The following is a 13,782-nucleotide window of genomic DNA, read 5'->3' on the forward strand; positions in this document are numbered from 1 at the left end:
ATTCGGTCCTTGAATCCCATCTCGCCTCTGTCAATCCTAGCTGCTGTGTTAAAATACGAGAACAATGTGATGAACATCCGGCAGTTCAACTGCTCCCCACACCCTTACTGGTTGCCCAACTTCATGGACGTCTTCACGTGGTCTTTGCCTTTTGTTGGAGAGAAAGGTGTGTTGCTTTTTAATGGGAGAAATGTGGATGGTTTTATCTTAGTCCAGTTAAACCTTATGAAATGAAAAAGGTTTGTATGATTGTGTATGTGTGTTTCATGGAATTGTCACACCACTGCTGCCTCAAATAGAAGTTTGGCCCCAGCCTTAATTTTTAATGTGTCTTCTCTCCCACACAGTGACAGAGATGCTGGTGAATGTACTGAACATTTGCTCTGACGATGAGCTCATGTCAGAAGGAGACGATCAGTACGAAGGTAATTTTGAGACATTTAAATCCTTCTGCTCTTGGTTGGACTGCACACAGTGCAGGTCTGTGATAATGTTATTAGTCAGTCAGCGAAGACTAAACTTGTTGGGGCTCTCACGCTATCAGAAAGTCTGTTGTTTAAACCTGCACTGGTGTTTTAACATGGATGCATGTGATATTTTGACTGATGGAATGATAGTTATGGCAGCCAACTTAGAAAATGGCATTTTACAGCTTGGCTCTTTTTATCATTCACTGTAAGTCGCACCACATAACTGATACTAAGCTTTATACTACCTCATCGTAGAGCAGGCCAAGCCGGTAGCATACGGTGACACTCAGTGGGTTTACATGATGAGATTAACTCGATTATAGCTATAGTTGGGTTATGCTTCTTATCTGAGCAAGGGTAATTATCCTTTGTTACATGGCGGTGAATGAATCGAATCATTCTCCAGCATTCTCCATCGTGTTGTTTGTTTGTTTCTGACGACGGCGACAACAACAATAATATCGTCTCCTTTGACTATTGGGTGACGATTAATCTGATTCGATTGCCTGCATGTAGCCGCACTGACTGAATCACTGCAGTGCACTCAGTTTGGTCACCTGCTGGTGGAAACGATATAGTCTATCGACACACTTCCTGGTTCAATTAAGTCGTTTTAAAGTCCAGTGCACAGTTTACAACATAAATCATTAATTTCTCATTTGTGCACACAAATCACATACTATGTGCACGACTAATCAAAACAATACCATGTTTATGAACCACCAGTTTACTCAGCCATCTTTCTTCTCCCCATGGATCACAGTTGAGCGCTGTAGGGCTCGCTGTTATGAGGACTTCCAAGAGATATTCTGAATTAGAAAGCTGATGCTTTCCTCACTTGCAAGTCTCTTTGGATAAAAGCTACATCAGTGTAATGTAATAAACGCACAAAGGGAAGTTGTCTTGTCTCTGCGTTGCTGAGGTACTGTGCAATAGAAAACGCAGTGGCATCTATTGGAACTTTTGCCTTAACAAGCTGGTGTAAACTACGGTCAGCAGCACCTTCAGCAGAAACAAATAAGAACAGTCACTTTTTCAAAATCTTGTTTGTTTGTTTGATTTCATCTTACCTCCCTAATGCCTGTTTCTGTTTAAATATTTAACATGAAATTGAACATGTATTCTGATGGGGAAAACACTCTTATTTACGTGTAGTAAATGTAATTTGATGATGGTTGCTCATCTGTGCACATCTTTATAAACAGAATCACCTCTGGTTCTTTTGTGAACCACTTTCAATTTCTGATTTCCCAGAAGTCTTTAATACAATTTTTTGAATAATTGTCAAGAACATCAGTAGCACATCCGTCTTGTGTGTCTTGACCTTGTGAACAACTGTTTCCAGGTGGCACATCAGCGATGCGTAAGGAGGTGATCAGGAACAAGATCCGTGCTGTGGGGAAAATGGCCCGGGTCTTCTCAGTTCTCAGGTCTGAACTCAAAAAGGTCCTAAACATGCATATAAGGATCAGAATGAGCTCTGAGCGTAATTTGAGTGCATAACGAAGTGAAGCAACGTACCTGGCGCGTATGGTGATTCCTCTTGATCAGACTTTGTTTCATTCTAATCTTTAAAACATTCACATCTCAAATAAAAAGCTGTAAAATGTTCACTTTTAGCACATTTTGAAAAGTTATTGCAGTTGTTAACCATGGACAAGATAATTGGGTTGACACAAATCCAAACACTGATTACAAATCTTTGAAAGTATCCCTTCAGCTGCTAAAATTGACACAAGTTGTAGTTGTTGGCGATCCACTTACAGAACCAGGCCACACGATGGCAGTTTGCTTGTGGGTGCGTAGAGCTGCCGGTCCATGATTCTGTTGAGCAGTGTGTGAGGGAGGTTGATTATCCCCTGATGATCCAGCTCATGACCTCATAAACATCAGGTGTCTGCAGCCCTCTGTGCTGAAAGGTAATCTGTTTGTGTGCTGTGTGCGCCTGTGTTTTGTCTGCTGATTAGGGAGGAAAGCGAGAGCGTGTTAACACTCAAAGGGCTGACCCCAACTGGAACCCTTCCAGTGGGAGTGTTGTCGGGGGGAAAGCAGACCTTAGAGAATGGTAAGTGTCTTTTCTATTTTCTAAACCTTGCTTTTCATTGTTTAACTTTAATAGATACAAGGGATATTAACAATAGAAAAATAGATTAAGACTACAAGGACCATGTCTGGATAGAGATAAAGCAAAATGTGACAGTATGTATATAAACAATGAGTATATCAGCAGTATGACTTTAAACAGTATATATACACAGCATATATCGCTGGTGCAGGTGCAGGAAGTGAATGGGTGCAAGTTGAGGGGTGGTGGGAGGGGTCTACTGGGAGCAGAGCTGATTGTACGGTCTGACCACAGCAGGAACAAAGGACTTGTGATACTTCTCCTTCACACACTTAAGGTGAAGGAGTCAATCACAGAAGGAGCTGGTCAGTGATTTCAGAGAGAATGTGACATACAGAGAGAGAAAGTGACAAACAGAGGATTTGACCTCTTCGGTTCCAGTGAAATGTGTCATCAGTCATGTGAAAGTCTTATACATATTAGTAGAATTGGACGATACCCACAGTACCCCGCGGTGCCAAATCGTTACGGTTCCTACTACACTAGAAATTCTACATGACGGTACTACCGTGGATTACTATACTAACGGTGCCAGTTTCCGCTACACAGCCTCCCAGCTTCTCACCGCTTGCTACTCCCTTGTAAACAAACCCACACGGCAACCACTGCAACCGAACTGCACAGCTGCTGAATGATTGGCTGTTTGCCTGTTACTGGTGGCCTCCGGGATATGATAGGCTGTTTCCACACGCTGGGTCCCATCTGTTTGCTGACTAGCTCTGACAGCTAGAACGAACTCCATGTAGACAGCTCCACTTCGATAGAAATTTGCTTCAAAACTAAATTTCTGTCTCGCCCAGACGCGTGCTCAGCGGTCACAAACACGAGACAACACACACACACACACACACACACAAACACACACCATGGCAGCACCGGCCCGAGCAGCGAGTCTGCTGCAGCGTGCTAGTGACACCACCAAAAACAAACTCCAAAAGCCACATTTGGAACTATTTTGGGTTTAAACAAGGCACAGACAGTAAAGCAATAGACTATGGCCGTCCACTGAGCAGGCGCTGCCACCAAGCTATAGGAGCCAATGGAGGCAACACATCCAACCTCATAAAACACCTGCAGTGTCGTCACCCAGATTTATATGTCGAATACCAGGTTAGTATTCCCTGTTTATTTTCCAATTGGCTAATTTTAGGCTATATGCTCCGTGTACAGGCTGAAGAATGAAGAGTTAAAAGATGTTAAAGCACCTAGAAAATACATAAAAATATAGTTTTCACAGGGAATCAGTTCCTGTTTATTGTATTTTGTCCTCTATGTTTTATTATGTTGGCGAAGAAGCATTTTTGTCAAATACATTTTTTAAAAGACAGTGGATTTGTTATCCTAAGTCGATTATTTATATTAGTATTATGTTTATCATGCACATAACAACACATGTAAGTAATAAGTATGTATAACTTGTACATTGCAGTTCATAAAAATAATAATAATAAAAAAAATGCTGCAGTATCGCGACAATACCTGGAACTGTGATACTTTGTCTGGTATAGTATCGTGGTTACTTATTTTCGTATCGTGATAACTCTACATATTCATTAGTTTTATAATGTTATATGTTTCCTCATCTCTTTCAAGTTAGTCCTATTACTGTCACAAGTACCACACAGATGCCTCCATCATCTTTGGGTAACAAATGATTATCAGGTCTATCGGTGGTGGCGAAGCTAAGGTTTTCCATCCCAACATGCAGTTTATGAAGACTAGCTTCCCCTCTAGTATCTTTGAAGGGTTCCAGATCAATGACGGCATGCTCACCACAGGAAGCACTGGCTAGACTTTGAGTCGAGCCAAGTGACCCCCCTCCTCGCAGTAAAAAGTTTTTGGGTTGGCTGGGTGTGGAGGTCAGCCTGTCAACTGGAAGTAGCTACAGCCCCTTTGATCTAAAGGCCAACACCGGGCCTTGCCCGCCAGAGGACATGCTGGGAGCCTCGTTTTGCCACGCTGGAGGCTTACAGGCGCTGCAGAGCAATCGAAGGAGAAACCACATGTTTTGACCTTTCGGAAAATGTCATTGTCCATGTCAGCTCCACTAGCCACAGCTTTTAGATCAGTCAGGCCAGTTCAAACAAAGGGTGGGCAAGTAATTGTGTATTTTTGTTCATTCCCTCTTGAATTGTGCTCTCAGCCATGGCTTTGTTTTTTCAAACTGGCTGGCAAACTGCTGCTTTATTATAGTACATCACTTTGAACACTTCAACATCTGGTTTTTATCCAGATATGTTGCAAATTCAGACAGAATATTCAGGAAATCAACAAAATAAAACTCAGATATGCACCTCTCCATCCACTACTGTTTTGTTCTTACTAGAAGCAGTTTAGTCGAGGTAGGTTGTTGTTGGAGGAAGTGCCAGTCAAACTTCAAACATAGGGAAACAAACTGTGGATAAGTCAGGCTGATGCAACGTCTGATGATGGAAGTTCTGTATTTCCATCACCCGGTTTTCATCCATTGAAAATCTGTATGAAAGCAGCTGGATCAATGAGGAAACAAAAAAAAACAGCCATGGCTACAATTCATTATCAGCAAGCCAATGTCTTAACATGGTTCTTCTTCATCTTGAATGCTAACGAACAAAATTTCCTCAGAAAGAAATAAAATCCAAAATGAGGTTGTTTGTGCCCATATAGACATTGAACTTGACCAAATAATCTGCATGACTGCAGAGTAAATAAAAAATTAAATGGCTGTTCAGCTAATTAAGGATGGAAAGAAATATTAATCATATGTATGTTCACAAGGGCTTGTCTAATTGAACATTTGACTGTGCAAGCGTGTTGCCCTCCCTGGTCATCGTTTCACATCTCGCCCCAGACTTAGACTGTTAGCGCTCAGCCAAATCTCCCCTCAGCTCTCTTCACATAAGTCTTCTTGACCCTTTAACACTAACACCATCTTAAATCTCTGAGAGGCATCTTCACTCTAACCTTCCTGTCCAGTCACTAACATGTTTTAATGATGTTTTACAGCTGGTGTGAATTTTACCTCCATGTGACTGTGCCATGGGTGTTGGCCTATATTCTGCCATCTGTTTGTCCTATTATCACATAGAGCTTTATAGTTTGAGTTTATTGTTGGATTTACTGTCTCTGCCTGCCTTTGATGACTCCTTTTTCCCCTCCTTCTCCAACTCCTGTTAACATAGCTACCATTGAGGCAGCTAAAGCACAAGGTACGCATTGGCTATGTGGCACAAATCTTATGTGTGTTTTGTGTGTGGTATTCACCCTCTAAGCACAACCCTTTTCTTTTCTTGTTTTTTTGTCTCCCACTCTTTTATGATCACTGATTATCCTGTTATTGTACATTATTTTATTGAGTATTGCTCTTGCACTCCCAGTGTCTGTTGATCGCACCAGTTTTGTGATCTTTCAATCTATAGAACTTTTAATTACAGAACAGGTAAGCAATAAAAGGAACGATAATATGAAAATTATGACAAAAAAATAGTTGCAGCAGTTATGAGATGACCTGTAAAAAAGAAATATTTAGATAAACTTATTGATAGTAATGTTTTTTCCAGGGTAGTTGAGGAGTTTTGTCTCTGTACATGAGAAACGTAAAGCTTGTGCTGCAGAAGGGATTTATAGTTTTGTAGAATGAGTTTATGTTCTGGCTTGTCTCTTTTTGACATGAAATCCCTGTCTATGATCACATTGGCTTTTCTGGTCAAGTGTGGCTCCCCACACAAAGAAAAGCCTGCTAAGACCTGGCTAAGATAAGATCAGGGACATCCCTGCCTGGGATATTTTCAGAAACTAATCCTGTTACACCATTTGGCTGTTGCTACACTGTCTACCCCTTCTGGTCGATGGTGATAGCCCAACAAGCTTAGTCCATGAATAACACCGATAACGTCGACAGTCTGGTTGACCACTAAAAACACAAGTACAAGTCAGTCACCTATTTGCACACAGTGCTTTTTTACACTTTACACAGAGCTTTAAGATCATTATTTGAACTAAATAATCATTGGTTTATTATTTGCTGTTATTTACTGTAATTTGTTTTATTCTGAAAACTAAACATATCACCATTATTTTTAAGTATTAAATGAGCCGTTATTCCTTTTTTTTTGCTCATTAAAATAGTTTAGCTAATATCTACCTAAATATAATGATTACGTTGTTTATCTTTTTTTTTAGATAATTAGTTTAACTACATAACATTACTACAAGTTTATTATTTACTGTCATTTATTGAACTAATACTATAAGCTAAACATTTGACAAATATTATATATTAAACAAGCTCTTAATTCTTTTTTTTTGCTAAAGCTAATTGTTTAGCTAACGCTAGAAATATAGTTGTTAATCCATTTCTGTTAGATAATTATTTTAACTAGATAACATTGCTACAAGTTTATTATTTACTGTAATAAAACCATAAGCTAAACATATGACAAATATTATCTATTAAAGGAGCTGTTAATTTGTTGGGTTTTTTTTGGTTTTTTTTTTGCTAATGCTACTTGTTTAGCTAACTTTACCAAACATTTTTTCTAGAGATTTTAATATTTATCTATTTCTTTTAGATAATTATTTTAACTACATAACATTACTACCAGTTTATTATTTAATGTAATTTGTTTAATTATTACTGCTATTTTTATGGATTAAATGCAGCTACTTGTTCGCTAACGCTTAACGATTTATTAGCAAACACCTACTTAACCATTACTTTTCGGTAATAATTGGGTTGTTTTATTACTGCTATTAACTCGTCAAGTCAACTCAGTAACTATTACATGTTGTTTATTATTTAAGCTGTTAAGTATAAGCTAAACATAATTATAATTTTTATTTTTTCATGAATTGAAGTGTTAATCTATTGCTTTTTGACTGCATGAGCACCTACTTCACCATTACATATTGACAGTAGTGCCGATACTTAAGCGTAAGCAATGTATTTTTTCTGCCAAACAAATTGGTTTAGTTACTCCACAATAGTCAAATGGCAACTTTCACAAGTGCAGAAGTAGCCATTGATGAATCACTGACTTAAAGTTCTCATTGTAATAGATATCTGGTTGTGCAAGAGTCGTCTTGAGGTTTTGGTTTCTAAACAATCCACCTTCAAATCACTTAGTTAACATGATAGTTAAAATGTGTGAAAAGTGTCTCAACAGTTCCTTACAAGTTTGCTTTTCATTTGCACATATTCTCTCTCTGGTTTCCTTGGCTGTTTCGGGACATCACCGTAAGTCTACAAAACATGAAGTATTTATTGTTGTAGCTTGTCCTACTGGTGTTTGAACTCTAGGAGTCATTTTTTATCTGTGCATGTGTTGTGTTCACAGATCATCTATACTGTGCTAGGCTGAAACTGTGAAATTCTTTAAAGAATCCATTTTGATAGAGGCTGTTAGAAAAATCAAAAGCTTTTTTAATGTGATTTACAGCTAATTTTTGCTTTGAAGTAGGGATTATTCATGGCTTTCCACCCTCTGATGTTTTTTTTTCTTCTTTTGTTTCTCATCTGCTCTTTAGCTATTCAAGGCTTCTCTCCCACGAGGAAGATTCGCAACTTTGAGGAGGCGCGAGGTTTGGACAGGATAAACGAGCGGATGCCACCACGTAAAGATGGCCAGCACCCAGACGGCATGACGATCAACACAAACGCTCCCAACAAGAACGGCACTGATGGATAAGCAACAAAGACACCACCCTCGCATCTTCACATTTCCCACACCACCTGACTCCCAGCCCCCAACCATGCTCTCTCTCGATCCATCTATCTATCTGTCTGTCTGTCGTGTCTTCTCTGCTGAACCTGCCTGTCTAGCTTCTGCCCCCCCACTGTTGGGCAGGAAACAGACACATCAGTGGATAAGAACAAAAGGTGGCTGCAGTGCTGGGAAAACACTCCCCAGCTGTTCAAAAGAAAAAAGAAAAAAAAAAGACATACTGAATGATACGACTGTCCGGGAAACAATCAAATCTTATTTATTAAAGATTGAAAATATTAGATATTGTTTAATAGTAACGAATTATCGATCTGAGGCTACATTTTTTCAAATGTATGCTGACACTGAACTTATGTCAAAATGATTTTAAAAAAGTTGAATTTTATAAATTAAGATAGAAAAAGTCCTCGTTATCTAAGAGTTTTAGTCACTTTTTTTAATTGCTGTTCTTCATGTGTTCTATATAGGAAAATTACAAATACAACAGCCTGTTGTTGAGGATCTACATGATCTGCGGTGTTTGCTTACTGAAAGATAAATTCTATATGTTTTGGAGGAGTTTGAAAAATAAGGGAAGCAAAGTATCAGATTGATGCTAAATATTACAAATTAAGATTTTATACTTAAAGTTGAAATTCAAAGAAGACTTAAGATTTTTATTGAAACATTTGAAGCCCCATAGATGTTGAATAGATTTTTGTTCAGTATTTAGTTCACTCTAAACAGACAACGTGATGTATTATAATTTTTGAACGACACGGTTAAAGTGAAGGATTAATGCTTCGTGTGCAATCATAGTTGCTGTTTGTTCTATGGTGGGTATGACTTGTGTTTACTTGGTGGCAGCTAGGATGTTCTCACTCCTTGAAACCAAAAACTAGGACAAAACAAAAAAGGAAGGGGTATATGTAGGTATACAACATGTCATATTTCTATCAGCGTAAAACAGAGCTGCCAGTATTGTCAGCATATCCTGGTTGGAAGCTTTTCTTTTTCCTCCTCCAGCACTGGTTAAGCCAACCAGTCCAGGTTTGAGGACTTGGAATGAAAATGAAGGCACGAGAAAAGCAACTGAGGCAAAAAGGACAAGAGGACAGGCTTGCTGATTGTGTCACGGAGTAGTGAAACTGCCGGCCATGCTGTCCACAAACCAGATTGATGTTCATTATTATGTAAAAAATTTCAGTGATTTAACAGAATTATGGCAGTTTGGTTTGATGTTTTATTTAAAAACAAACAAAAAAAAACTTTCTGGGCTCTCTTTTGTTTCAGTATTTCCACTGTTGAGGATGCAGAATACAAATTCTTTTTTTTCTTGTATAACAAATAAGGGAAACGTTTGACTGAAATGACAGCACTTTGATGACGCTGCACCCGGACACAATGGACTGAGTCATTCCGCTCAGCGGGGATGATGCTATAAAAGGTACCACCTCCACGCTCACAGCTATCTGTCGAGGCCTAACCTGCACCGTAATCATCTCAACCATGGCTGAGTCGCAGATGCATTATTTTTACAACTCCTGATTAGACCGATGGTGGTTCATTAACACCTGCTGAGATTGTAGGTGTGTATTTATTTTTCCATATTCAGTGATCCAGCTGTCTTCTGGTTTTAACACTTTCAACCCTTTAAGGCCCACTGTAGCTAAAGCATCTAAAATTCACTTTACTGGTGCATTGACACACCTGACTGTAATTTTGTTGTATTTTTGTCAACAAAGGAGGGGGATATGAGCTTTAAGATTTGTTGTTCTCCTGTAAATGCACCCCCCCCCCCCCCTTTTTTTTTTTTTTTTTTTTTTTTTTTTTTTTTTTAAAGAAGAATTTTGAAATAATCGAGTCAGTTGTGCCCATGTGCCACGCCACACTGGCCACACATGTCAAGGCCTGTATTTGTGCAAGTGTGTAGATGGTGAACAGTCAAGCCAGGAGATTTGCAGTTGCATAATTAGAAATTAAATTTCAGTAATCTTCAAATGTCCAAAGTATTGTTGTTAGCAGTTGGGTTCAGTAAACTTCTGAAAACGCACCCTGAAGATGAAGTATTCCAGTTTACATTCATAACTGTGATGTTGAAATTTGTTTTGAAGGTAAGGCTTTATTGGGTGAACCGTTCCCCGTGTCACTTCTTCTACATATCTTGAAGAATGTTAAAAATGTTAATCTTAACAAACCGTATAGTAGCTGTAATAAAGGTGAAAGCCTGTTCTGTATTTGTCATGCGAGGCCATGAAATCTTTTGAGTAGATGTATCACTTGGAGAAAAGAAATAAACATTCAACTACAGTGTTTTATTTGACTTGTCTTGTTGATGTTGATGCATTTAAAGCTGCTTCTGAAATTTGAATCTCCAAACATTGTGGGGAAGCATTTTTAATGCATCTCCATATTGTAAAGGGGTCTCCACTCTCAGTAGTGTGCATGAATTCAGACACTTAGCAAAGTTTTCAGCTCATAGCTCTTTTGGAATCACCTACTATTTTATTAGTTAACTAAAGAAATGGTAACAAAGTGCCTAAAGATCCAATTTAAATAGTTTATTTTCTGTGTTGTCTGTTATGTGTATACTCAACACTGGTTCATCCCTTGAGTTAAGTATCTGATTCTCACGAAATTGCATTTTGTCGTGTCTGTAAGGATTTGATAGCCTAAACGACTAAAACAATCAAACTTTTGTATTATATATAAAACTATGGTATGTACTAATTGTAGGACTACTGTTGTCATTGCATTTGATGGATTACTCTATATTTTATGACAACATTTCAACCTTAAAATTCATTACCGTAACGTGTCCGGGCTTTTATTTTTGATCTTAAACCCAAAATTATCACAATACATCTCCATAATTTAATATACATATAAATAGATTTATACCCTTTAACTAGCAGTGTTATAATTTTGGGCCAAGTATTTGTGAATAATTATTTTCTGGGCAAAATACATGTGTCCGGAGCATGAACAATTCATTTCCATAACAATGATATTTGGCTCCATTAAAATCCCTGTGTTCCAATAAATTGTTTTTTTTTATCCCATGATGCCTTGTGTGGAAGAGAAGTTTCAAAATGGCTACTAGGTAAGATCATCTTTCAAGTTCTTCCAGTAGATATTTTAAAAATTGTAATTATATACACCCTTTGGCACACTACTACTGTTCATTACCGTAACAGGGTATATTTAAAATAGTTTTGTAGATAATTATTTTATATTCTGGGAAAAGTAACATATAGAGCCAAACTGTTAGTGAAAATATTTCTGCCCAGTCATGCTACCTATGCTAAATAATGCTATCAACTTGGAACTGCCATTCATTACCGTAACGCTCTGCATTCATTGTTGGCTGTAGCCATTTTAGCTAATACATTTTTTTTTCCTTTAAAAATTCATAAAAAATTACAGGGTCTCTTAATTGACATTAGTTAGTACATTATGAAGCATTAATTAACTGTTTACAGATATATTAGCAATTCCATCCATCCATCATCTACCGCTTATCCGGGGGTCGGGTCGCGGGGGCAGCAGCTTTAACGGAGAAACCCAGAAGTCTCTGTCCCCGGCCACTTCCTCCAGCTCTTCCGGGGGGAGCCCGAGGCGTTCCCAGGCCAGCCGAGAGACATAGTCTCTTCAACGTGTCCTGGGTCACCTCACCAGGGAGGCGTCCAGGAGGCATCCTAACCAGATGCCCGAGCCACCTCATCTGACTCCTCTCAATGCAGAGGAGCAGCGGTTCTACTCCGAGCCCCTCCCGGATGACTGAGCTTCTCACCCTATCTCTAAGGGAGAGCCCAGACACCCTGCAGAGGAAACCCATTTCGGCTGCTTGTATTCGCGATCTCGTTCTTTTGGTCTCTAGCTCGTGACCATAGGTGAGGATGGGAACGTAGATTGACCAGTAAATAGAGATCTGGATTCCGAAGGTGGAAAAAAAGCGGAAAACGACAGAGCGCAAACACAAAGAAACACTAAGAAGGCTGCCCAGAGTACGATCCATGGTGAAAGAGGGAACCAATGTATGGATGTCTTATTATCTGCTAGTTGCTATACATATAAGCCACGCCCCTTTGGCCGCTTCCGGCTTCTCTGACCGCTTCTGGCAGAAGAAGAAGCAGAAGCGGCGGGCGACCACAGCCGCTCACGACGCTTTTGGTGTGAGCCCCCGGTAAAGTGTTACCATATTATAAATATACTTGTGTCAAGACCAGCGGTATTCTATAATGTTGTATAAGGGTTAGAGATTTGGACAAAACATGTATAAAGGAGGGTTGAAAAGTTATTGATTGTTTGATTATTTTATTGTATTGTATTGATTCTTATTCGTATTGATTGTGGTTACACTAAACCTTATGAATTGCTCTTGATTCATTGTTTTATTGTAAAGTCGAGCTTAATTTCTCATTACCTAAGACAATCTAATCATTCAGTAATTCTAATGTAGCCTTGCATGATAAACAGTGAAAAAGACCATATAGCGTACTTTGTGAATACTAAAAACATGGCTTCTATGTATGAATGCCGTTTGAGGTCATTACCGTAACAGAACTTTTCATTACCGTAACAGCTTTTCATTACTGTAACACTTGCTGTATATGTAAATATTTGGATGGAAATGAGTGATACCTTCAAATTTTATTTTTGTACAGAAACTATTTGTCAAGTCTTTTCAGATTACTGAATTGACATTTTTTAATTACTTGTGAAATTTACACTACAGGAAAGATTTAGTGTAAAAAAAAAAATGCAATTTTGTTACGGTAATGAACATAATAACTAAAATTACTGTATCAATAAAAACATTTCTGAATGTTTACACTATGTGACTATTCTGAACTATTAACAGAACATGCATGGAAAAAATAAAAGGTCTACCTTTCATACATATTCAGTTATCATCAATTGAAAATGTGTTACGGTAATTAATTTATTTGGTCAACGACTCAATAAAACATTCCGAAAATGTATTAAAGAACGTGTATTGATCACTAATTTTAATTGAGCCAGTAAATTGAGACCCTGCTTAATACTAATAAGAGAAAAAAATAGCAAAATTGACCTAAATTTGTTTTTGCAAAGTTTAGGACAGTTTCGTGAGAATCACTCAATTTGTTTCTTTCTTATGCCTGAATGATTCAAAATTTAAAATTTGTTCCAACAGGAAAGTATATACCTTTAGAATCTTTAGTGGCCTACACAAAAAATTTAGTATCTCTGAAAATGGTCCGGTACAAGGACTGCACTTGGTCTAGTGTCAGAAGAAACACAGTACTGTAAATGGACATGAGTTCATAGTCCAAATCCCACAGTCTTGGGATACTCCTTTTCCACCAGTTCACACAGATCCCAGGCACCTTAATGACATGTCTGTGAAATTATTGAGCGCTGAGGCAGTCGATTTTCCTGCTGCTGCGGTGGCAGCTGCTGCTCACTCCCCCCTGAAATTAAATGTTGAAAGCGAAAAATTTACTTTTTATTTTTACAATCT

The 13,782-nt window shown here is 38.4% G+C and overlaps 1 protein-coding gene across 3 annotated transcripts in view; it reads left to right on the forward strand.

The window, feature by feature from the left end:
- Positions 1 to 10,594, forward strand: part of ppp3cca (protein phosphatase 3, catalytic subunit, gamma isozyme, a) — a 30,632-nt gene extending 20,038 nt beyond the window's left edge. Inside the window, exons 9-14 of one of the 3 annotated variants that reach the window (XM_072388567.1) lie at positions 41 to 166; positions 348 to 425; positions 1,816 to 1,900; positions 2,438 to 2,535; positions 5,757 to 5,783; positions 8,110 to 10,594. In XM_072388567.1, coding sequence (XP_072244668.1) covers positions 41 to 166; positions 348 to 425; positions 1,816 to 1,900; positions 2,438 to 2,535; positions 5,757 to 5,783; positions 8,110 to 8,261 — 566 coding nt within the window. In that variant the 3' untranslated portion in view covers positions 8,262 to 10,594. Of the gene's footprint in view, positions 1 to 40; positions 167 to 347; positions 426 to 1,815; positions 1,901 to 2,437; positions 2,536 to 5,756; positions 5,784 to 8,100 lie in introns of all 3 variants that reach the window. The other 2 variants (XM_072388566.1, XM_072388568.1) reach the window with 2 other exon arrangements.
- The last annotated feature ends 3,188 nt before the right edge of the window (positions 10,595 to 13,782 follow it).

The sequence above is a fragment of the Leuresthes tenuis genome, unplaced genomic scaffold (assembly GCF_036924035.1).
Source record: "Leuresthes tenuis unplaced genomic scaffold, fLeuTen1.0.hap1 SCAF_6, whole genome shotgun sequence".
In the NCBI taxonomy this organism is placed as follows: domain Eukaryota; kingdom Metazoa; phylum Chordata; class Actinopteri; order Atheriniformes; family Atherinopsidae; genus Leuresthes; species Leuresthes tenuis.